Below are 25280 nucleotides of genomic sequence, written 5' to 3' on the forward strand. Positions count from 1 at the left end.
GTTATGCAGGAAGCTGATCTATGCAGGTTTACCTGCACACAACATCCTGTTCTGTGCACAACCTGCGCTCAGTGCCGTGCCACCACTCCACCTATCAATGATCTAATCTTCTGGAAAAACTTGGAGCAGTGACAGAATGGCCTTATTTTTTTAAAATTGTTAATATATTTTTACATGACCAAAGTACCCCAGTCAAAGAGCTGTGAAAAGGCTTTACAAGTAATAAAAAAGACATACGCTTTATTCAGTTTGCTGAGGAGTCCAGCTGACTGGCATGAGTCCAGCAGGATGACCATCTTATCAGCATCTACAAAAAAAAAAAAAAAAAAACCCGAAAAACAGGGTATGTGCCTTGGCAGTGTAGCTCTGGAAGCAATTCAGACGTTTTTCAGATGGCATAGAGGCTAATAAATGCCATATCCCAAAACAGCAGGACTAGTGTGGCTCTGAAGGTATTCTGTACAAAATGACACTAAAACTGCTAAGCAGAAGCCTTATCAGTGATACCAGTCTTTTGTGCAGCCCTGATCCCCACTCCCTGTTTTGCTCTACTTTGTGCCCCATGCTCCTTGCTGACACCACAATGCTTGCTGCTCACTCTTTGGGCCACAGTCTCCTTTTCCTCTGCCTGATCTGTGGCATCCTAATGGCAGGACAGGAGTTGCTATGTGTACAGAGATCTGTGGCTCTCTGGACAGGTGTGAGTGCAGTCTGAAAAGGTCAGTGTGCATTGTGTTAAAAATGAGTGAGGTTGGACCCTTTAGCAGAACTGGAGCTGAGAGCTGAATGCAAGTCTCCATCTGCCGTGTGGACATCCTAGTTACTGGGCTAGTAGGCTACAGAACGCTACCTCTTCTCAGTGCTCTGCTGTCAAGGCTTAGTTCAATACTCCTTCACTGAGGCTGTAGGATCTCATTAAGTTTCCTCTGACAGCTCACCCCACCTGGGGAATTTCCATCTTGCCTGTTTGCACACTCTCCTATATGTCTACACAACAATACTAAACCAGGTCAATGAACTAAATATAGCCCAGGAAGAATGAAATTATGGTGTAGCTGAGGCAATCTGACAGCTCTTTGGTAACATCACGTTCCTCCCTTCCCTCTCCATACTCCTTGAAGCTTTACAGCAGCTCTGATCTCAGTCGGGCCCTGCCTCCACTCAACCTGTCTAACCAGCAGAAAAAATGTCTCAGGCTAAAGGAAGAGAAAGATGTTTTGAGATGCACTGAGTCATAAGCTGCTTAGCTGGCCCAAAGGAGGATGCAAGAGTCTGAAGCCAGAAGAAAGGAAAGTCTTGGGGCTCTCAGGAATGATATATTTCCCTTTACTAACATCTCACTTTTGCTCCAGGACATGCACCATCTCTGCTCAGCCACTCCTTGTACATCTCATATTTCCTGATTTTTTCCTTCATTTTTCCTCCCTACTGCACTGTTTTATTTAGCTTCATTTTTAGCTGTTAAACTCTTGCACCAAGTATCACCATCATTCTGAGTCTGTAGGGCCACAGGGAGAAAGTGGGAACCATTCCATGGGAATGAGGAAACTACACCACTTCCATAAAACATAGGCCTTCAGTGCGCTTGAAGTATTCACCTGTAAGGCCTCATAGTGTCAGTAGATGGTGCTGTATACGTATTTTTAGGAAAGCTTTTTTGCCGAGGTTTACCAAGTATGATATCCGTGAAAACCCAGAAGCCACATAATTTAAATATCAGGCTTTTCTCAGAGAATCACTGCAGAAATATAAAGACTTTCCACTCTTTGGCATCATGCCACATAGTACAATATGTACCATATAAATAACGATTGTGTGATTCAATGAATGCAAGGGTTTGATGCATGCAAGTACAGTAGTTCTGATATTTTCATTAGCTGATATATATCAAAAAGTGTGAGAAACTGTTCTCCTTGCACTTAACTCTTTTGAGAAATTTTCCTGACTCCTCTCTCCAAGCCTATTTGCTCTCAGTTTTCTTCACACAACCTCTTGTATTGTTCATGTGGAGTTCCAATAAAATATCTTGCAGGCAAACTGGTCATCAGAGCTGGCTTTCCTGTATCTTACTGCTAGATTGCTTCCTGCTTTTGTTTAATCTTTAAGATGAAAATATTTTACTTTCTTACACACTTCATTTCTTGCACACCAGCTCCTCCTGCACTTTGGCCACCACAACCTCAGGCAACACTTGAGGCTTGGGGCAGAGTGGCTGGAAGACTGGCTGTAGAGGAAATGGACCTGGGGGTGCTGGTCGACCCTCAGCATTTGGTGGCATTTTTGTTGTTGTTTTGGTTTTGTTTTCTGTTTTTGTGGAAGAGCACAAAATTACATTTTAAAAAGACAACAATAATATTTATCTTTTATTTCTGTGGAAAACTAGGGATTTTAAGTGTAATGTTTTCAGAAGATTAAAGCTGAAGAAGAAAAATGTTTCAAAATTTTATTAGAAAACCACTCTAAAAAGCTCAGTTATTAATGGAGGCTTTTTACCTGTTATGGAGATAGATCACTTCACAACAACAACAAAAAAATGATGATCAAACTGATCATATTCCTTTATGAGCACAAAGAGGATATGAGCTGCAGAACAGAAAGAACAGAGAAAACAAAATACAGCTTGGTATGGTCTATGCCTAGTAATTTCTAGCCCCTATGAAGAACAGTAATTTTCATCAGAAAAAAAAAAATCTATTTCTCAGTGTGGAATAGACTTCTGTGGATTCCAGTGCATAATGGGGCCATATGCAAATAATAAAGATGTCTTCAGACGGCAGGGATCCTGAAAAGGCACACTGTGCAGTTCTAAATATCCTGGCCTCCTTGTGCCGCAGATGCTGACTAAATGTATGCGTATACATTGTAATGCAATTCAGCACACTTCTGCACTTCTTCCCTAGAAAATAATCTACTTTTTTCTTTTTTTCTTTATTTTTTTCCTTTTTCCATTTTTAAAGTTCATTTGTGTGGCATTATAGATACATTCTATCTTTGTACTTGTCTGCCATGAATGACTTTATGCCTGTATAGAGCTGCCCTGAAGAAGAATTTTGCACTATCTGAAGCTTTATTTTTCACCCATGCCATGAACCAACACCAAGAAGCTGTAAGAAGAATATATTTTCTAGTAAACAGAGGTAAAGATCACTCATCCTGAGCCCTGAATATTTTGAAGGTGTTTTTCTTCTTTGGGTTGCATTCTGTTACTAACCTAACCGTCCCTCTTTTATAACAGATTGTAGGCAATCATTCCTCTACACAAATACATTATTGTAAAAGGATACACAACTACATTGTATCATCCATAACTCCTATAGGGTCTAGGAGTCACCATGAAGAGACTCTTTCATTCCTGGGCACACAAGGATACGTAGAAATGTTTACAAATAAACTCATAGACTGAACAGAGTTTCATCTCCCTAATCTGGATTTAATGCCATTGAACGCAGCTTCTCCCTAAAGTCTAATCCCTTTTCCTTGTTTTAAAACAGCTGAAACATGGAAATATGGGACACTTCAGAGAATATTCTGAGAGAATATTTTTTTTTCTCATTCTTCTGAAGTCTTAATACATCTTTTTTTTAAGAGAAAGCCAGAATTTCTGGCCTCCCCTTTGTCTAGACTAAGGGTTTTACTTTCTCCGAGTGCTGGCAAAACAAATAATGAAATAAAATAAAATAGCATTTATTAATATAACAGAAAGAGAATGGCCTTTTTGTTGATGTCACAGTTGAAACCAGAAAGATTCTCTTCCCATGTTGCATCTCAGATTTTTAATTTCAGAACTGCCAGTTTTAATTCCTGGGTTGCTGAGGGCAGGATAACTGCTTTGAGATATCAGCCTCACAGTAAAAATCTTAACCCTATTAATGAGTAACTACAATGACAGGAACTTTATGGGAGATTTCTCCAAAGCAGTTTTACTACTATTTTTATGTCAGGTGTCGATGAGTCTGAGGTAAAAATACCAAAAGGCCATATACAGGAGTGTTTTCATCAGGGCTAGCAGTGATAATTCTTGCTAGGGAATAGTAAAACAGATTCAGAAAAATCTCAGTATAATTAAGGCCTTGTTGATGAAAGTGTGACCAAGAAGGATAAAAAGCAGATTAGCTAACGGTGACCTCATGCACGTCATTCCTCAAAGGCCAGCTCTGCCACAGCAGGGCAGCACCAGGCTGGGTGCACAAAGCAGCTCTTGTCATGTCTCGTCACTGGTACAATAATGAGTATCAGGAAGGACTTCACAGTGTGGCTTGTTTTGCTAGAACAGATTGAATGACACTTTCTGCCTAACTCAGTAAGTACCTATTTCTGGTGACTATTAGTCATTATTCTTTGATTCTTGCTCCTTATTTTGTTTCCTTTTCTCCTAATTTTTTTTTCCTCGTAAAGTATTTTTTACTCTTTTTTTTAACATTTACTATTTCTTTTATTTATTTACTCTTTTTTTTTAACATTCCCATTTCAACCTGTCTATTTCTTTCTCTTTGTTACACCTCTTTCCGTTCCTGGTTTCCGTCAGCCTTGCCTGCAGGCAGCCGTCTGTTCTCTCCAGCTGGTCACAGAATGACCTGTCTCCCCTCACTCCCAGGTCTTCAGGTCCTCTCTGTAATCAGTCGTAACTCATTCCCTTTCTGCCTCTTTTCTTTCTCTCAGTCTTACCTTCAGTCCTCTGTCGTCCTCATGTACTCCTCACAGGTCTCTTTCTTACTTGTCATTGTTGCCTCCTTTGAAGCCTGGCAGGTAGCTGAACACTTCTGAGTTCTCTCCTGAAAACCTGAGGTACCTCCTAGCATGCCTTGTGAATGCCAGTAATATTAGAGCATCACTTGCAGCACAAGGGAATGGTGTGACCTCTAACCTGCCAAGCAGTACCTTGGTGCCCTTTGTCTTCTTGCGTGTAACAGGAGCCTTGTCTGGCTATTCTCACCAAAGAGCTCTCATTCAAAACAATCAAAGCTAAGCCAAGGGGAAAAAAACAACAACAACAACAAAAACCACAATGTTATTTCTGATATATATTTTACCAGAGAAAATGCTACGTTTGCTAGGTGCCATCAACCAGCATTAAAACAACAGTCAGCTGAGACACTGTTTAATGGCCAGGGCAGTTTTTCAAATGCTATGATGTCTGACTCAGAAACATAGCTGATCTATCTCCAGGTGAATCCATTGTGACACTCATTTTACAGCGTATGTGCGTGGGATCAGCTGCCTTAAAATGCATCCTGTGTTTCATCCAGTCTCAAATGCTTGCTTGCCCAGAGGTCCAGTCAAAAAAAAAAAAAAAAATACCAGTACTGCATCCAAATGTGTTCCTTCCCATATGCTATCATCACAGGCCTTAGGACTGACTTGAGGTTTATTCAGGAAAAAAAAAATCACGACACATAGACATTGGCTGACCAAGCATATCATCCTGTGCATTCCCTTTTCCTGACTAAACAGCTATGCAGATGCCTGTTAATTTTAAGTTGGGCTGGGCAGCCCATTGCAATAAAAGGCATGGATTACGCTGCCGCTGCACAGAGCACTCACTGGCAGGCTTCACTGCAGTTTCAGTTCCAGGTGTCTGCAGTGGCTGCATTGAAGGACAGACTCATGCAGTGTGACCAGCCAAACCTGAGCTGCTGCCCGTGCTGCCAGACAGGCCAGCTCAGTCTGACTCATCTCACTGTCTCTCTTTGGCTTTGGAAATGAAGAAGGGTTTCAGTGGTTCCCACAAGCTTAAAAATCTAGTGAGAGTTCAGGCTGACCACTGGAAAAGGGCTGGTTTTCCTTTGGATTTGTGAATCATTCCCACCAGCCCAGCAGCCTTGAGTACACTACTGCCTGGGCGTGGGAGGCACACATTTGGAGAAATATCTTTCTAGTGGCACCCTGAGACCTAGATCAGGACCTAACATGAAACAGCACCAGGGAGGTGTTGATGGCCATGCTCTTGTGACAAGGAAATTGACTCTTTCCCCTTCCTTCTTACTGTGCCACTTCTGAGGCACTAAAATACATTGCAACTCCAGCCATTTAACCTGCCCTTAGCTTACAGGTCCAGCCTCTGGCTTATGCAAAACAAATTAAAATACATGCCCGTCCTGTTGTGGTGTTCAGAGGGGCCTGGTGGTGTGCACTGTTGGACAGAACCTGCCGGGCAGATCATGCACAAGCAGAGTGTTGCGGTGCACATTGGGCTAGGATAGCTCACCTCACCGTGGAGATTTGCAGAAAGCACACAAGCAACAAAAGTGTCTGTCTGTCAGCCTCTAGCCAGCATAACTTGGTGGTGCTGACCAGACTAAACTATAATCTGCAATGAGGGGTAATGATAGCACTTAGACCTCCATTAGCGCTTTATTCAATTGCAATAGTCACAGTCAACTCACGGGCAGCATAATACCAGGACAGGTTGTACCTTTTCTGGTGGAAATTAGAATGGCAATTTTGTAATTGTGCTCAAAAAGACCTTGCATTGCAGTGTGGGGAACTGAAGTGTTTGGTATTTGAGACACTGATCTGTACTGCATATGGCCACAAAGAGACCTGCTTGTAGCGTTCACATGCAAGGGTGGGGTCAAGTCTTGACAGAATATGTGAGCACTTAGTGAGACTGCTTTTTGTCCCAGCTGTTCGCTCTAAGTAGCAGGGAGGGCAGGAGGAAAGCATAAGTGCTTAGACTTTATTTTTCCTTTTTCCACACCCACAGATTTTGACTTACAGATTTTTGCGTCTGAGTGAGTAGCTCTGATGGTGAGCAGGAAACAGTGACGCTGACAACTTTACATGTGACCGCAGGGAACACTGGGCTGCACAGGTGGCTCTGGGACAGGGCACTGCACAACACAACTAGCCCCGCAAATGCTCGCAGTCCTGCTGGGAGCAATGTTTCTCCTTTCCAATACTCAGGAAAACATGGAACATTGGGATGTGACTTACCATAACCTGTGTTATGGTAATCGCTGTGTTCTGATCTGCCCACAGTCGTCACAGCAACTGTGGTATGTAGGGCCACATCCTGCTGATACATGGAGTGACGTGGGCAACAAAATTTATTCCACTGGTGCAATATTTGACTTCATTCAGAAGGCTGAGGGCCCAGTGTCCACCTGTATACAACCTGCTCAGTGGAACTACAAAGGAAGATAATAACCTTTTGTCATGGTTTTATGATTTTTGTTATTGGTATTCCACATCATAACATCATGTAGCACACTGGGAGTTAAAGAGTTAATGCTCCAGTTCCGTGGATGGTGGACAGTTCCAGATACCTGGTTCTCAGAGGAGAAGAAGAACTACGTTTCCCAGAGGACTTTGCATTGTTCTGTTTCCATTTTCCATTCAGAGGGAAAGATAAAACTGTTCGCAGATCATGAGACATCTCTCTTTTCCCTTTCTGCTCATCTTGGGAGCACGCGTGCTTCCTAGCCATCTTGCCTTCAGCATTAGAGTAAGGCCTTTGGTTTTTGGACACTCTCTCATTTTATTTGATTTATTAGCCTCAATTCTAATTATGTTGTATTATATTGTGTTATCTTGCTTTCCTATATCTTATTTAGTAAATTAGCTTTCCTCCTCAGATTGTTGCCACAGCTTTGTTTTAGGCCCATCTCCCTACACTTTCCCCTTTCCTCTTTCCTGCAGCGTTGGTCTATGTGTGTCCCCCTCCCCATTAGTCACGGAACCAGGCCGAAGCAGCCCGTAAACCACTGACACCTTTATATTTTAGATTTATTTCAAGCACCTAAGTGAGACAGTTAGGAATGCACCTCCTTCCTCTCAGCTCTTCTGCTCGTGCAAATCAATGTTTTCCACTAAAATCAATTGCAGTTTTCTGATTACATCTATACCACTACCTATGATTTATTGGCACTAGTCATTTGATAATACTGTACAATGGGAAATCTTTTACCTTCGCTTCTTTTTATAAAGCCTAAAGGGCTCATACAGTTTCACTTTGTTATATTTTGCTTTAGTCTCACCTTCTCCAAAAAATTCCTTTTGTTATTTCTCACTTGAGGGGGAAGCTATGACTAAGTGGCTGAACAAAACCTTCAGATTTACCAAACCTGCAGTGCAGTTCATTTCCCACCATTTAAGGCAATGCTATTCTTGGAATTTGTGCTTTGAAATTTCCCCACCCAGAGAATCAGTGCTTTAGGACAAAGGTAGGCACCAGGCTAAGCTTCAATTACTGACCAAAGATTGAAAGCCTTGGGTTAATTTTTTGCTTCCACATCCCATAGAAAAGAACCTCTCTGCTGTATTTCTTATTTAACATCTCCATACAATCTCTGAAGTGGAGCACTGGAGACAGAGGAGATCCAGAAATACATGCTGGCAATCAATTTCCCTCCAGCCTGAGCTTGCCTTTCTCAGCTCTGGCCTGTAAGTAATCCTGTCTCCTAGTTATGCTGTCACAAAATCATCTCTGAACTGCACACAATGAAGACGACTTCTTAATCATGACTACTTCATGTTAGGATGTACATGAATTTCAGCTCTACAAAACACTCCAGTGTGCTGGAGTGATGCAACACTGTATCAAACCTTGCAGTCACAACAGAATTGATTTAAACCAAGACAGTACCGGTGGGACAAGCAGAGAAAATATTGTCATATCGGTGATTCATTAGGTGATACTCTTTCCTCTGATGTTTCTGTAGCAATGCCCAAAGGTACAGGGGCTTTACTCTGACTTCCATAGGAATCATAAAATGTCTCGGCTGCCTGAGATGTGACTGTGTGTGACATGTGTAATCTCTGAGACGAGCTAAGGCAAATAAAAGCAAGTAAGTTTCAATTAGGTTCACTAAGGCTCCTTGTTAAATCTATACAACATTGGCGGCTTCAGTCTCCTCCTAGGGCTCTAGCAACTCTAAACCTCCTCCTCTTGGGTCACCTGCAGTTCACATCTGGTTCTGAATCTAAAACACACCAGCTTAGTCTGAAGTGCTGCCAGCAATTGGTTCATTCTGGGCTACAAGGCTATCACATAGGGCTCTGCAGGAGGATAATTGCATGCCCCACAGGTGAAGGCTGGCTAAATGATACTTACAGAATTGGTGAATGCCCACAGTAAATTTTATAGTTGTTTCATTGTTTTCATATTTCCCTCCTTTCATACATTTATGGGATATTGTTTTAAAATTATTAATAGAATATTAGAAAATTGTCTGATTTATTCTGATTTTTACACATTTATTTTGAATGAAGTGCCAAATATTGGAGCTTAATTTGCTAACAAGAAAAGTGAGATACTGCTTGCTTAACATAAAGTTTTATATATATTCAAGAAAGGGAATAGGTGAACTAGAAAACTGCCAGAAAAAAAACACAGTAGGTCTGAGCCGAATAATGGTCTGGATTTTGGTACACATTTTCAAAGAATAAAAGATAAAGAGGGATATAGAAATGGGAGAAAAATATCTACCCACTGATAAATGGTGATAGACTCATTTGATGTTTTTATTTGATAATATACTTGCCTGTTCTTTGCAGAGAAAGACACTAGATCTCATCTTGCTGGACTTCCTGAATGCAGTTTGTGTTACACTGAATGGGAAAGCATTAATTAATGTGAAAATCAAGACTAACATTTGAACTGTAAAGCATATGACAAACTATCTGAAGAAGACTTCTGTCAGGAGAGAGGGGAATTATCAACAGAGTTTCCTTGATTCACTCTGGGAACAATCTTATTTAATCTTCTCATTAATGACCTTGGCATAAAAAATAGAAAGTAAATGAGCTAATGAAATTTGCTGACAGCACAAAACTGGAAGGTACTACAGATGCAGAGGAGAACAGGCATATCACACAGGAAGACCTGTATGATCTTGAAGAACTGCAGTAAGAGAAACAGGATGGAATATCAAGGTAAATAATGTGAAGCGATGAACTTAAGGACCAAAAGAAATTTATAAATGCATGAGGATAGAGCAAAGGAGGAGAAAGAAGTAGGTATATCAGTCAATGTATATCAGACTGTAATGGAAGAAGGATCCTATAGGATCCTAAGATGCAGAGAAAGGAATACGTTAGTATCTTTGTAACATGTAGTGATAAGACCTGATCAAAGAAGTTCAGGAAAGATCAATTCAAAGTGGACAAGCTGCCAAGGAGTGCTGCTAGAACAACTGGGAAATGAAGAAGGCTGTCTTACAAGATCTTGGTATGAACAAATAAAAGTTAAGGGAAAGGTAGGGCTATTCACTTGAAAGAATAACACAGGTACAACATAAGTTGTCCAAGAGATATTTAGGCTGCAATTAAAGCAAGGCTTCAAAGCACCAAAGCATGGTCCTAGCACACTCTCTCCATCACAGTAGTAGAAAAATCTAACTAATATTAAAGTGAACTTGCTATATTTGGAGGAAAAAAAACAACAATAATGGGCAGGGGAGGGAATATGGCTTGATAGCTAGCAATAGCAGGTGGCTGGAATGTAAGCCAGTGGGGTGCTATCAGATTCTCCATCTCTTGTTAGCCCAGTGCATCACAGAAAATAGATGTGCAATTTTTCACTTGCAAACATGGAGTCCTGTGCCATCTCTGATCACTGCAGTTTGGAGCTATGAGGTCAGAGTCTTGCAGACTTTTCTGATGCTGTGGTACATTTTATGTCCAGAATACAGCCAAGGAAGTCTGTCTCCCTTTGTCTGTTTTGGCTTTTTGCTTCTGCAAGGTGTTAGACCAAGGGATCTCTACGTGGTAAGAAGCAAACAAAATAGCTCTGGCCTGTTCAGTAAGTCCACTCTGCAAGCCCTAACAACATAGGTGCTGCTGTCTTTGCAGCAGGAATTGGTTTTCATAGGAGTAGCTTACAGAGACTCCTCTCTCACTTCCTGGAAGTGAGTCTGGGGAAGTGTTTCTTTGACATGTCATCATCAGGACTTAAGATGATAAAAACACACTTCTGATCAAAGACAATGATGAAAAGGTGATTTCTGGAGGAAGCAAATTAAAGACATTGTGATGTTATGCCATAAAAATAAACAGATAATTCTTCTGACAATTGAACCTTATTCTTCAAAAAAATCATCAGGCTTATTAATGAGAAATACCGCACAAATTAGTTACATGAATAAGGTATGTGTTAAACATGGAGATGTTTATGTTATATTTAGTGAGATCTGAATCTGCAAAGTACAACGTGTGATGATGCATCACCACCATGGAGACACCACATCACCATGTCTGAGTTCTAGACACCCGCTCCCTGGTCACTAGTGAGACACTTCTTCATTTAAAACATTTGTACCACCCTGGACACAGAAGCCAGGCAAACAAGATCCTAATAATCAACTGGTGTCCTTCCAGATGGAAAGTTCTGCTTCTTCCGGCATGAGGGTGACCATGTGTTGAAGAACTTGAGAGAGTGAGGTGTATACTTTAGCAATGTCAGAAGATAAGCCTTAGCCATCCTTAGGGGCTCAGTCAGGGGGTGCCCAGCTCCAGGCTTACAGGTGGGCCCTGGTGTTGGAGCTGTTTTCTGAGTTTACAGTCACCAAAGTGAGGCAGGCTTTTGTGCACACAGGCAGAACATGGATGCCAATCCAAAACATCACAGTAGGTACAAGTGGCCATGTGACTGCAACATTTACCAGTGACATCACGCATTAAGAAGTAAGTACTACTAGATTAAATTAATAACATTCAGAACAACCATTTGCCATAATCATTGCTGCAGGTATTGTGTACGTGGAAGTCATCGCATTTCAGGCTTGAACGTACTATCTTCATTGCCTAAAACCACAAACTGCGATGCATGCTCTAAAATGCGCATAATGCTGGTACATTATTAGTCTTAATCTGCTGTACATCCAGAGCATTTCACTACTGCCATTGCATCGCAGCAGACAGTTCTAATGATTCCAGACACTGATGAACTCAGCAATAAGCATTTCTGAAACTTCCACTGATTTTAATGGGAGCTACCCCTGATTATGCCTGGATTACATCAATACTGACCAAAAACCAACTTCACTTAGTATGTGTGTGCACCTTCTGAATTCCCCATAAATATCAGGTGAGATATTTTACCTATAACTTATTTTCTAACTAGTCTACAGTAAACCCATTTACTCCTCTACTCAGAACACTGCCAGATACAATTCACCCAGAATGCCATAAAAAAGCTGAAGATGGACAGGGTTTATCTCATCAGGATGCTGAACAAACAAAGCAAAAAAAAAAAAAAAAAAAAAAAAAAAAGAGCTGTCAAGAAATGCTGGCCCTTGGATATCAAAAGCTGTGACACACTCCCCATGCAGTGTGCTTAGGAGGACTGTGGCATGGCAGGAGTCCCAGACTCCACAGTGCTCCTAGTCAGCACTTCAGAATCTGAGGAATTTGGTTAATTCATATAACTGATCTTCATGGGGGAAGGGTGGCCAAGCACAGCAAAAAGCAGTGAAAGGAGGAAGCTAGGGCTGGAGCCAGGCATGTGCATGTCTGATATTGTGCAACTCCAAGTTTTATGCTAAGTTAAACTTTGAAAAATTTTAAAGGCTTTATGCGTCTTCTGCAGCATTAACATCAGCTGAGACGTGCTGGGCTGGACCTCACCACTGCCCTACCCATTCTACGAGAGTCAGAGTACTGCAGAATAGGCAGGTTAAAGTATATGCATGCTGAGAATCTGAGACACAGGTGATCACTGGGCTCTCCAGGCTCTTACCTGGGATTTGCCAGGCAGAGACAAGTATGAGGATGTCAGAGCCATTTGCTATTTTCCACAGACCCAAACATACTTTTGGTCTAAGTTAAGTATATTGGGAACGTACGTAAAAGCTGTGTGATATATGGATGAAGAATGTCCAACTCTTGCTGGAAGAATTGGATGTACTGTACAAGATGCTCACAGTACACTGTCCCAGCACTGCCTGGGAGCACACTGAGCAGCACACAGGAACACAGCAGCTTCCCAGAGCACAAAGCATAGCCCTCCCAAAGTCAGCCCGCATACTGTGTCCTGAACTGTTCAGACCAAGTCAAGTCTCAGAAGCATCTCAGACATTTCAGGCATTAGCCCTCCCTAAAAAAGCATAGACCTGACCTTTCCACAATGAGTGAGAAGTGTAAATTCCTGAATTCACTGTGTGGTGCAGCATGGATAAGAGCCAGGAGAAACACGGGAGAATGCACAGCCTGGCTTCTGCAGGAAGCCTCTTCTCAGACACATGCCATTAACTTGCCTTTGCTGCATTGTGGAAGAGCACCCTCAAACGGCCTTGCTTCATATAAGTCTTTCACCAAAACTTCTCTTTTGAAAATCAGGAAAAGGAAATAAATCCTCACTGTGTTGCTGCCAGTCTCTCGTGCTCGTGACTGCACGGAAAAACTTGAGATGGATTAAGCATAATGCAAGTTTTCAGAAAACAAAGCAGATGAAAATATATTAATATAAGCTCTGATAACAAAACGCTACTTCCATAAACATGTAAGTACATACATACATAAACATGTTGGTAATATATCATAATATGTTGGTGATATCCTTGTGGCAGTTTTCTATTAATTTTATAAAATATATTTTCTTGGTGTGACAATACAGTCTTAACCAATTGCATGCAGTTGACTCATGTTTCTATGCTGAGACACAGTGCGAAACATTGTTTCTACACGGTATTTCACACTGTTTCTACAACTTCCCTATTCAGGGTGCAATACATTCCTGCATCCATAGCGTCTCCCCACACTGTGAGAACTTAGAGCTTTTGTGAAAGCTAACAGCTGAAAGTAGGTTTTTTAACGACTGAAGAAAAGGATAGTTCAGGCTTATGGCACTGAGAAAAGCATACAACAACTCAATACAGCAGCTCTCTATCTAAATGGTCAAGGCTGCATTTCAAAGTTAAGCCCTGTGACCAGAGTGGAAATGTTCAAGGGTCTTGAGACTGTATTCCAAAGTGTTTGCCAGTTTGGTAAACTGAAGTCAAGTTTACTCTTTGAACGATTTAAAAGGTGACATGTTTTTAACATGAGAAACCAGCAAATGGATCAAAAGTGCGATTTTATTCCCCCGTTTGCTATGAGCTTCTAATACACAGTGGTAATACAGGGGAGCAGGAGAGAACCAGAGGTAGCTGGGAACAAAACGAGAGGTGATGAGAACAGGTAAAACTGACGTACCAGGAGACATGGGAGGAGTGAAGAAAAAAAAGCAGGTGAGCAGCCTCTGAATGTAGGCCAGGAGTGGGATTCAAGGGGAGGAGGAGGGCTCATTTTGTCATTTGCCTCTTTAAGGAAATGAAAGACACAGTGGGACAGTCATGCCTGTTCAAAGTGGAAACGAAGTGTTATTATCTATCAAAATGACACATGCTGATCTGAGAGTGTTCCTTATTCCTTTTGCAGACAGCATGACTCGTAAGGTTATTACCATTATATTGGTTTAAATCTGCATGGTCACAGATACTGTAGCATCATAGTGCCCTTCCTGTATACTCTTTCACTCTGTGCCTGAAAGACCGAAAAGCAAGACTGATAACACAGCAATTCCCCAGAACAGAATAAGTTAAATGGCTGCTTCTATAACCAACATTTAGGTTTCAGCCACTTAAAAGATGTTGAAGAGCCATAACCCAACATGTTGTAAATCTCTCTCTCTTTTTTTTTTAACGTGAAAACATCAAAACATTCATCACAGATATAAATGCTCTATTCTGCATTTCTCTGGAGAGCTCCAAGTTTATAACAATGCCAAAGGAACTCAGACTAATATCACAAAGTAGTTTGAATATTCATCTCTCACAGATGCTGCACCAGATCTATGAGACGGTCTATCATTATTTCAGGATTAAACACTACAATAATAATCCTATTTGCACTGAATGCTCTTGAATACTCTCAAACCCATTTGTCCTTTTTCCTTAATTGTGATCCTATCCCTGTAGAAAGAGGAAGCTCCATAAATCTGGGTCAAACGAACAGTTTGCTCTTTCCTACAGTAAACTGTGCACAAACTACAATCTCATGTTGTTCAGCTCGCATCAAAGATATTCCACTGAATAGGAACAGCACATATTGGTTTATAGAAGTCAGCAGAAATTTCTCAACTTGAAAAACATAAACCCGAGGCTCATCGTTCTCTGCTTCTTTGTAAGTGAATTTATTTCCAACTTGTCCATGCAAGGATGTTAAGAAATACAATACTTTGCCTATATATTTTCCTTTATCCCACAGACCAGTGATTTTAAATGACTTTAAAAATAAAAAATTGCAATTTATACATTGTTTGTGGCATCTTATATTAAAAGAATTAAAAACCCACAAACACTTTAACTGCTATTCTTGTGCAAGGGAAAACAGAAAGGATTGCACACCAGCACAGACTCTCTCTGGCGGAATTGGGGTGATGACATACAAATACAGTGACAATTAAAAAACAAACAAAGAAAAAACCAAGAACAATGGAAAAGAATCAGTGCATTTCCCTTGCAAACAACCAAGTGCAGTTTGTATTAGACCGAAACACAGTGCAGTGTGGGAAACAACATCAAAACCAAGTAACTACCAAAACAGAAAGAATAGATCTTAATGGGCAGCTTACAGCATAAAAATTCTTGTTAGCAGAGAAAACTACAAGCTTTAAAAAGTGACTTCATTTCTTCCCAAATATGTCTTTGGTAATTAAAGGTTTGCATTTCCACTCAAAATATGTGCATATTCATGATCTAAAATGTGACTTACAGTAATTCTATGTTCTTGTCCATTAACCGCTGAATGTGATCCAAACACTATATTAAGAAGAATCTGAGAGGATCTGTATTTGCACACTGTGTAAGATGCTGATGCAAAGAGAAACAACATCTTCCCACAGTTTACTATTACAGTAGAAAATCTGCTTATTAGCACCATTTCTTAAAATTAAACAAAAGCTCTCAAACTAAAGTGAAATTCTAAAATGCTATCCATTTTAAATATACTTTAAATATTTAATGGTACCATTATTACTTTTTGCACAGGATGACCGCAGATAAACACATGTATTTCTTGACTCCAGTGTGCATAATTTTTTTTTGTTAAATGCCTCAGCTTTGCCTTTCACTATTAGCAGCAATAGCAACAGAAATTCTACAGTCCCTGAAGATGTATTGAGTTGTCAGTTGCTCTGGCTTCTGAAGTATGGCAGCACAGCACTGTAAGGTTCATGAAAAATAGCCTAGAATGGACATAGTCCCATGATGTTAGCAAGATCATAGGATGTCTAAGGTTGGAAGGGACCTTAAAGACCATCTTGTTCCAACCCCATGCCATGGGCAGGGTTGCCAGCCACTAGATCAGGCTACCCAGTATTTCATCCAGCACGGCCTTGAATGCCTCCAGGGATGGGGCACCCACAGCTTCTCTGGGCAGCTCGTGCCAGTGCTTCACCACGCTCTAAGTAAACATCCTAATGTCTAACCTAAATCTCTGCTCTTTTAGTTTAAAACCATTACCTCTTGTCCTGTCACTATCTGCCCATGTAAAAAGTTTGTCCTGTTCCAGCTTGTAAGCTCCCTTCAAGTACTGGAAGGCCACAATGATGTCTCCTCTGTCTTCTCTTCTCCAAGCTAAGCAAGCCCTACTCTCACAATCTTTCTTCATAGGAGAGGTGCTCCAGCCCTCTGATCATCCTGGTGGCCCTCTTCTGGACCCGACAGCTCTGCATCCCTTCTGTAATGGGGGCTCCAAGGTTAGACACAGTACTCCAGATGGAGTTTTACAAGGGCAGAGTAGAGGGGGACAATCACTTCCCTCTCTCTGCTGCCACTCCCCTTTTGATGCAGCCCAGAATACCACTGGCCTTCCAGGCTGCAAGCGCACACTGCTGGCTCATGTCCAGCTTTTTGTCCATCAGGAGGCCCAAGTCCTTCTCCACATGAGTGCTCTCAATGAGTTCTTCTCCTAGTCTGTGTTCGTATCTGGGATTGCCCTTACCCAAGTGCAACACCCTGCACTTGGCCTTGTTAAACCTCACTGGATTCTTTTGGGACCACTTCCTGTGTGTGTCCAGGTCCCTCTGGAAGGCATCCCTTCCTTCTGTCATATCAACTGCATCACACAACTTAGTGTCATCAGCAAATTTGCTGAGGATACACAATCCCATTGCCTAGGTCATTAATAAAGATGCTGAAGAGCACTGGTCCCAAGACAGACCCCTGGGGGATACTACTAGGTACCAGCCTCTGTCTGGACATAGATCCATCAACCACAACATACTGGCTGTGTCCATCCAACCAATTCTTTATCCACCAAATAGTTCAGCCTTCAAATCCATCTCTTTCCAAATTAAGGATAAGGATGTGGTGTGGAACCACGTCAACGGCCTTGCAGAAGTCTGGGTAGATGACACCAGTTGCACTTCCTTTGTCCACCGATGCTGTCACTCCACTGTAGAAGGCCACTAGATTGATCAGACACGATCTGCCCTTGGTGAAGCTGAGCTGGCTGTCTCAGATCACCTCCTTGTTTCATCTGTGCCTTAACATAGCTCCCAGAAGAACCTGCTCTATGGTCTTCCCAGGCACAAACATGAGGCTCACCGGCCTGTAGTTCCATGGGTCATCCTTTCTCCCTTTATTGAAAAGGGTAGTGATGTTTTCCTTTTTCCAGTCAGCAGGGACTACACCTGACAGATGTCACAGTGACAGAGCAAAGTGCCAGCTACTCACATCATAGCTCCTTTCCAGAGCCCACCAGAACACGTGCACAATTCAAGTTTGACAAGATAACATTTTGTATCTGCTACAACAGCCACAGCAGTTGAAAACTGTGACCACATTCCAGTGCTGTGTTTTGGCCTTATGCTGAATAATGCTATGATAATGCTATGATGCTCCCTTACAGTAATAATGAAAAAGAAAAATTAATAGCTAAAATGGATGACTGTAATACCAGAAGAAAAAAGCTGTAATTGCAGACCATCCATTCTATTCAGAATGAAAATGAGATTAAATGGTTAGACATTGATACCACTGCAAGCTCAATACATCCCAGCATTGATAATGTATCCAGCTATGCAAGGAAGCAAACCAACTGCTGTGACCAGGTCCTCCAACACATTCCAAACCCAGCACGAAGATCTGTGGCAGACGCTCAGCCCAGAGCCCGCTGGAAGACAGCTCAAGTTTTAAGTTATTCTCCTTGCAAAACTGGCACGAGGCTATTGAATTAAAATTGTTTTACATTGCTACTTATTTTGACAATGACAACTTCTAAATTCTGCCTGCGATGTGTTGTGAGTACTACGCTGGCAACACTGAACTCCAGGCAGTTCAAATCACAATGTAGCTGAAATGACTGAATTAAAATAATAATAATGAGAACAAAGCAACCACCAGAATTATTGAAAGGTTAGATATCTAAATATAGCTTGTTCCGAAGATGCTTCAAATTATTTCATCTGTTGAAGTAAATCTATAAAAGTGGTTAGAATCAAAGCCAGGTTTTGATAGAACAGGTTCAAAAAAAAGAGAGAGAGGAAGAAAAAATAAAGGAAGTGTTTATCAGTGTGGTCATGGTCGCTGTTCCACCCAGCATTACCAGCAAACAAGGCATTCAGCCAGCTGGTAAAGTCTTTACCTAAATAGAAATAAGACATTCTGTTCAGCTTCCACACGCTGTCTGAGCTGGACTGCTGCACGCCAACCTGAGCAGGGTGACACTGCCACCAGGACAAAGCAGCAGCTAGGGGTGGGTAGGAAGAGACGCGGGAAGAGATACATTCAGTGGCCACATAGACTAATGCCATGCATTTATTTCATATGGGTGTTCTACAAGATGCCTTTCCACTTTAGTCACACAGAATAAATATTGTTTAGGAATTCTGGTTACTCAGAAGGAGAGTTCTGGGAACCGATTTTCTAGTATGGATGCAGAGAAATAATGCAGCATTATGAAGGGAACTCACAAATGCAAAAGAATAAAAGGCTTCAGGTGACAGATTCTGCATCAGTGTAGTCAACAAAGCTAAAACTGTCCACTTTGTTAAAGAACTTTTACGGGCAATGAATGATGTGGACTGGGAAGCATTTCATGGCAAAGTCATGCTTAAATAACAGGGCTAAGGAGTCTAAAATATGACCATGAATTATATTTGTCACCTGCAATCACCTAATTAAGAACTATGTTCATCCTAATACTCAGTGTCATAGCTTAATTATTGCATTTGGCAGAATCAACAAAATACATGCTTTTAAACGATTATTCAAAAGCACCATCTTTAAATTAGCACAGACCAAAACCTCATTTATGCATGGCCTCATATTTGTAGGACTAAAATAAATTTTACTTTGATTCAGAGTTTATGTTCACATGTCATGGCTTAGAAGCATTGAGACGTACAGACGTGGAATCAGTATATTCTGGCAAAGCAAACAATAATGTAAGCTCAGCCTTTACAGTTGAAAGCTCACACTGAAATTAAAAGGAAAAAACCAATCCTCTCTGCAACCCTTTTTTTTTTTCCTTTAGCTATCCAGGTCTCTAAGAAAAACCGCTTGTTCTATATCTTCCTCTGCTTCTCTGCACCTTGTTTGCCACATGCACTTTCAATTTTCTGTTGAAACAGCTAAAATGGAAGAAAAGCTTAGCTCTCACATCAGCCTTAATAGAAGGTCAGAGATGAAAGCCGTGCTGCCACTAAGAGGAAGCAGACACAAATAAGGCTCTCTAAACCGGTTCTCGGAATCACATCTCTTTTTCAAGCCCATGTATACCCTGCAGCTGTGCTCGCTAGAGAGTAACTGATGCTTTTAACTTTCTGCATAATAGAACAGCTTTTGAGCAGCATAATATTACAGCATTTGGTTTCTCTAAATCAGATCTGTACAATCACAAACTAGGGAGGAAAAATAGGTACTAAAAGGTACAAGTGGAGATTGTACAGCTTTACAGAAGATGGTGGGCAGATGGTAGGGATTTGCAGTGACACAGCTGTTTTTAAAAATAAAGAAGTGGGAGAGGAGAGGCATGACTGCAGCCACACACGTTCCTAAGCCTGGTCACACAAGAATAAAATTTAACCTAACAGTGGGAAATGGCTTGTGTGGTTTTTTTTCTCTTTATCATTTGAATTGACACTCTGAAACTTTTTAAGATAATCAGCACCTTCAATTCCTTCTCCAAGCATTAGTTTTCTAAGTAACTATGAAGCCAATCTGACAGTAGAAATACTAACCCACAATGAGATACTGAAAAGGCAGTGTCAAAATTACCTTTAGTGCCTCCAAATTGCACATTTTTGCTGTAAGCGTTACAATATAGAAAGACAGTTATAACATCAAATAACATCAAACACCCCAAGTGATGTTACCAGTTCAAAATTGCAGCTATCAAAGGCTTTGACTTTTCACTTTAGTAATTTTTCAGATAGCATTGGCAGATGGCATAAGTCAGCAGCACAGCAAATAGCAGTATAGGTGGGTTAAATAGGGCATCCAAGAGTGGATATGCAATAGGTAAAAAATCTTCCATTTCTTACTAAGCAGTAGCATATATAAAATTACTTAGTTTCATAAGAGACCTTTAACTCACTGTTAACGCCTATTTTCATACATATCCCCTAAACAGCCACACAGAAAGGTTGTGTAAGTGCCAAAAAAAATTGCTAAACCACAGATTAAAAGCAAGTATTTGCCAGATAATCTGATGAAGCTGCTTCTTGACTAGTTACTGAGATTTGTTCACAAGATTGACTCTCCTCCATTTAAGCTACTCCTAGATATAAGAAAATTTCCGTTAATAGTAGAGATACCACTGGAACCAAACAGGCAATTTTTGATCACTCTCTGTGTGCGCTTCACAGTCAGTCACCTTTTCCATGTTTCAATAACTCACTTTCTCTAAAGTATTAAAAAAGACTTACCAGCATGTACTTTTTACTAACTTCAAGAACAAAAAAAATCTAATTTTCTGAAGATACAAACTGAGATCCAACACACTGAAAAAAAGGCTACGCAGCATCTATCCACCAAGTATTTCTTCATACCTACCTTTTGCTACAGCTGGTTATTGTACTTTCTGAATGGGCTGCAGGTGAAATCCATTACAAAAATGCCTGCTACAATGCATTTACTCCACAATGTGTCCTTTTGCATTATTTGAATTGCTCCCAATCCAAAGACAACAGCAAACCAATTAGCGTAGCCTAGAACACAAAACTCACTCACATCTGGAGACATTTAAATTAATTTTATTTATACCAGGTTTTCAAAATCAGAAATATTTTGAAGAAATTCAATACTTAAAGACAGGTGCTACATTGATGATCCTTCATCCATCATTAGTGCCATGTTTTCACTCTACAATCATTAACTCTCCACCACAAACTAAGGGGAACTTACAAGTTTATGAAAAGAGGCAGACATGAAAATTTGGTTTATTCTGGAATTGGCATAAGAGAGTAAAGCTTACTATCAGCTTGTGGCAATTTGATTGCTGCTGTATTCCGCTGTGGGTTCTGAGGCGATTACACAGCAGAGAGAGACTCTTCTGCTTGTATAAATGGACTCTGTGGGTTTTAACGGACCATACTCAAAGCCTGCTTAAGGATCTGACCGGGAATGATTCTTACGCTTAAGTCCTTATAAATTTAAACTTTGCATTTCCAAAATTGCCACAACCATAAACCTCACTAACTCACCCCAGTCGTGGGCTTGATTTCCCTTGTCAGAGAAATCAGGCCTGTATGTCTATACCTTTTCCAGGATTTACCAAATCAAACAAAACAACCGCTGGTTTTGGACTATTTCTTAGAAGAAAAATGCCATTTCTGCACATGCTACTCTCATGAAAATTTCATTTAACGTTTATCAATAAAGTAACCGAAGCCAAGATACCCAAAAGTCATGTCTACATTGAGATACGCAGAAGATATTCAACTTGAGAGGATTTTCCTCCAGTCCTCGATCACAATGAGGCCCTCACCATTTTGCATAATGACAGAAAACAACAGCTGACAAACCATTTTGGAACAGATGCCAGCTGTCTCTCATCTGTTTTATAATTCAAGCAGTAACAGTTCTGTAGCACTTTATTGTTTGTTTCTTTTTTAAAAAAAGCAAGCCACGTGAATTGGACCTCGCATCCATCAGTCATTTCAAGAACTAACTGAAGGCAGGCTGATCCTTTCTGATCCAAAACTTGGTTTGGTAGCTTCGGATCTTATATAAATATAGTTTGTGCTTCAATTTTATATCTACTTGGACTGAGTGCATACACATATAAGCTAGTTTAAAAAAAGAAAAAAAAAATCAGTTCAGAAGCCACAGACATCTTTCCAGACTGTTTGCAGCAGAGACAAACATTAAATTTAAACACAGTACTGCTTTAAAAAAAAAAACTTTACTGTCTAAAATAAGATTCAAATTGTTTATTAAAATTTAACATTTTCAGTTTTGGCTTTTTTCTAAAGAAACCATTTATACCTTGTGAAAATCAGTTAAAATGATTATTTCATTATACTGAACTCAAGTCAAACATAAAGAACAAAGTAGATTTTTACATTAAACTGGGCTTTCCACGCAACGTGAGCAATCAGAAATAAAGAGGAATAAAAAGGTGTTGCTTTTTATATAGACAACATGCATACCATCAGTTACTTCTCAGCCTTAAAAGATACCTGAAAGGAGAGTTTCATAGAACAAAACCAAGACTCATTGATACACTTAGTAAGTCAGTGGTCGTCATGCTTTTTTAGTTAAATTCTAGTCAAGTTTAGCCTACGGAGAACAGCCAACACAATGAGGCGTGCAAGTCGTAAGGACAGTCCAAAGCCTGAAATAAAGTCTTAAAGTTCTACAGGACAAGAAAGCCTAAACACAGTATCTCTAATTTATTTAAACTTTAAAAAAAAAAGAAAAAGAAAAAGATGATTATCTGCTTCATTGTTGAAAAAAGGGGGCTACAAACTGAGAGTGAAGGGCCAATATTTAAGAATCCTCAGTTCTACTCCACCAACTTTTTAAAATAAGGTAATGATAAAGAGCATTCCTTCTGGCAGCACGTACATTTCAGCTGTGACTGGCTGCCTAACAGAGTGCCTTTACGCATACCAGCAGAATCATGTCCAGTTTTGCCATTTGTGGATAACGATGACAAGATACAAAAGCATGTGTTTGCCATAAATAGCTCTGGCTAACGGAGGATTGCTCACACAGAGCAGATCAAATTCTCTATAAGGAGAGCATTATTTGGCTCTCGGCCAAAACATGTCCCCAGTGCAAGCCTCAGTAGTGGCAAACACTTTCCAGTTCTATTTACATAGAAGTTAACAAGCAGAACAGTTCATCTAGGATATTTCTTGTACCAAGTCAGTGCTAACTGTAACGCTCAAGAAGCAAAAACTCTTCACCGACCCGTATTCTGCATTACATACAAGTGTCATTACATATCATCTTATCGAAACAGAGAGCTGCAAGATTTCACGTAAGGTTTTGCTCTGACATGTAGAACTTTAAGAGCATTCAGGTACAAAACACACTGCACGGTTAATTCCTCAGTACTTGTAAGTTTCGGACACAAGTGTCTCATGGAAGCTAATGGTCTCTAGCAGTGGTAGCTGCTTTTACGGTAAACTAGGAATAGGTCCTTTATCAAATGATCAGAATAGAGCCACGAAGTATTGTAAAGCAGTGCCTAAATCATGATTAGGAATGAAAAACTTGCACTATTTACGATGAGATTAATGATTGTTTATCTTTACAATACTTTCCACAGAAGTTATTTGAAATATGCTTAAATTAAACATACTTAAAAACTATATTTTCCAATGAAAACAAGGCAACATTCTGTAATAAGCCACAAGTTTTATTGCAGCGTGGCCAGTTTTTGATCTCAAAAACAGTGTTCCATTTAAGGCTCTTTTTAATACAGAAATTGCCATCATGACCGATGTTTTACAAAACTTTAGTGTTTCAAGACTCACATGGTAAACAGATAAACTTCTACTCCTGTTCAGTAGTGTACATTCAATGGAAAACAAAAGGCATCGTAACAGCTACTTCATTTATAAAGATATGCATGTAACAGGAATGAAACTGAGGTACTACAAGAATTTGATGACACAGTTACAGCAACTTAATTGGCATTCCTTTGGGGGGGAGGGGCGGGTCAAACATATTACAAAAAAGTGCTTTAAATGCATAGTGTTGTGTGCTGCCATGTCACAAAAATAGGCTTGTCAAGGCAGGTGAGGTGTATGAATGCACAAGAGCCTCATGGAACTGCAATCAAGTGCAACTGTAAGTAATACTGTATAGAGTCTACCATCCCACCAGTGGACAATACTTTCAAGGCATTCAATTAGCTTACCCTTTGCTGTCTGCTAGACTATTCACATTAACTATCACATTCATTGTACGTGAGCAAGGAATGCATGCAGCGTCAGTTTTGGCTAAGAGTATGACGTGAAAGCATTCCTTGGATCCTACATAAAACTACCAGGATTAAACAGTCTAATGGCAATCACTGGTAGACTGCTTAACAATGACATCTCCTTCAGGGGCAGAAGGGAAGGGACTTATTTTTGAGGAGGGAAGGAGAAAGGGAGACTAATACTATTCCAATTGAACGAGCTGCAGAAATGGAAGCTCCTTAGATCCAGATGGCACTTGTCTGTCTTTTTATAAGGGTTTTCCTTCAAGTGAAACTACCACGTTGCCTCCCAATTTCTCTCCGAGTGTTGAACGGTCCTTAATATCATCCAAACCATTTACTTGCCACTCATGTTTAATACCTGAAAGACAGATGGACAACGGGGTATTTGTGAGAACCTCAGCATCTAAACAGCATTGAGATTCACAGTCGAGACATTTTTAGGTCTGTACCTGTAAATTTCTTCTTAATGGCATCTTTAGAGCTTGCGTAGATCATCTTGCTTTTTAAAGGTGCACTTTCAGGAGCCCTTTAAAGGAGGAAAAACAGTTATTCAATCACCCAGCATTAAGTCACGCGTATTTGAATTTAACTGCAAGCTTTGCTTCTACACACCAGAATATAAATACCAGGTCTTCTTTCTTAGATTCCTTTGTCTCATATGTGGCATCGTACAAAGCGTATCGGCAATCATTCAACGGTAGCAACTTCACAAAGGCTGTATAGGGGTCCTCCACAGTATCTCCAATGTCACCGACCAGTATCTGCTTTGCCTCCTCTACAATTATTTGCTTTTTGTCATCACTTAAGCAGAAGAGAACGGCTTTCTTTCTCTTTTTAATCTCTTCTGGGGTTGAAGATTTTCTTACTTTCATATCATTAAAAACCTTTATGACTTCATCATTCACTGTTACTCCAGAAGC

At 40.4% G+C, this 25280-nt stretch overlaps 1 protein-coding gene across 1 annotated transcript; it reads right to left on the reverse strand.

The window, feature by feature from the left end:
* On the reverse strand, positions 21160-25280 carry CFL2 (cofilin 2; the record flags this gene model as incomplete). Its single annotated transcript, XM_021403005.1, is given in 3 exon segments — positions 21160-24718; positions 24810-24886; positions 24973-25280. Coding segments are annotated over 3 exon segments (498 nt in total), but the record flags the coding sequence as incomplete, so codon positions are not given.

The sequence above is a fragment of the Numida meleagris genome, chromosome 6 (assembly GCF_002078875.1).
Source record: "Numida meleagris isolate 19003 breed g44 Domestic line chromosome 6, NumMel1.0, whole genome shotgun sequence".
Lineage (NCBI taxonomy): Eukaryota > Metazoa > Chordata > Aves > Galliformes > Numididae > Numida > Numida meleagris.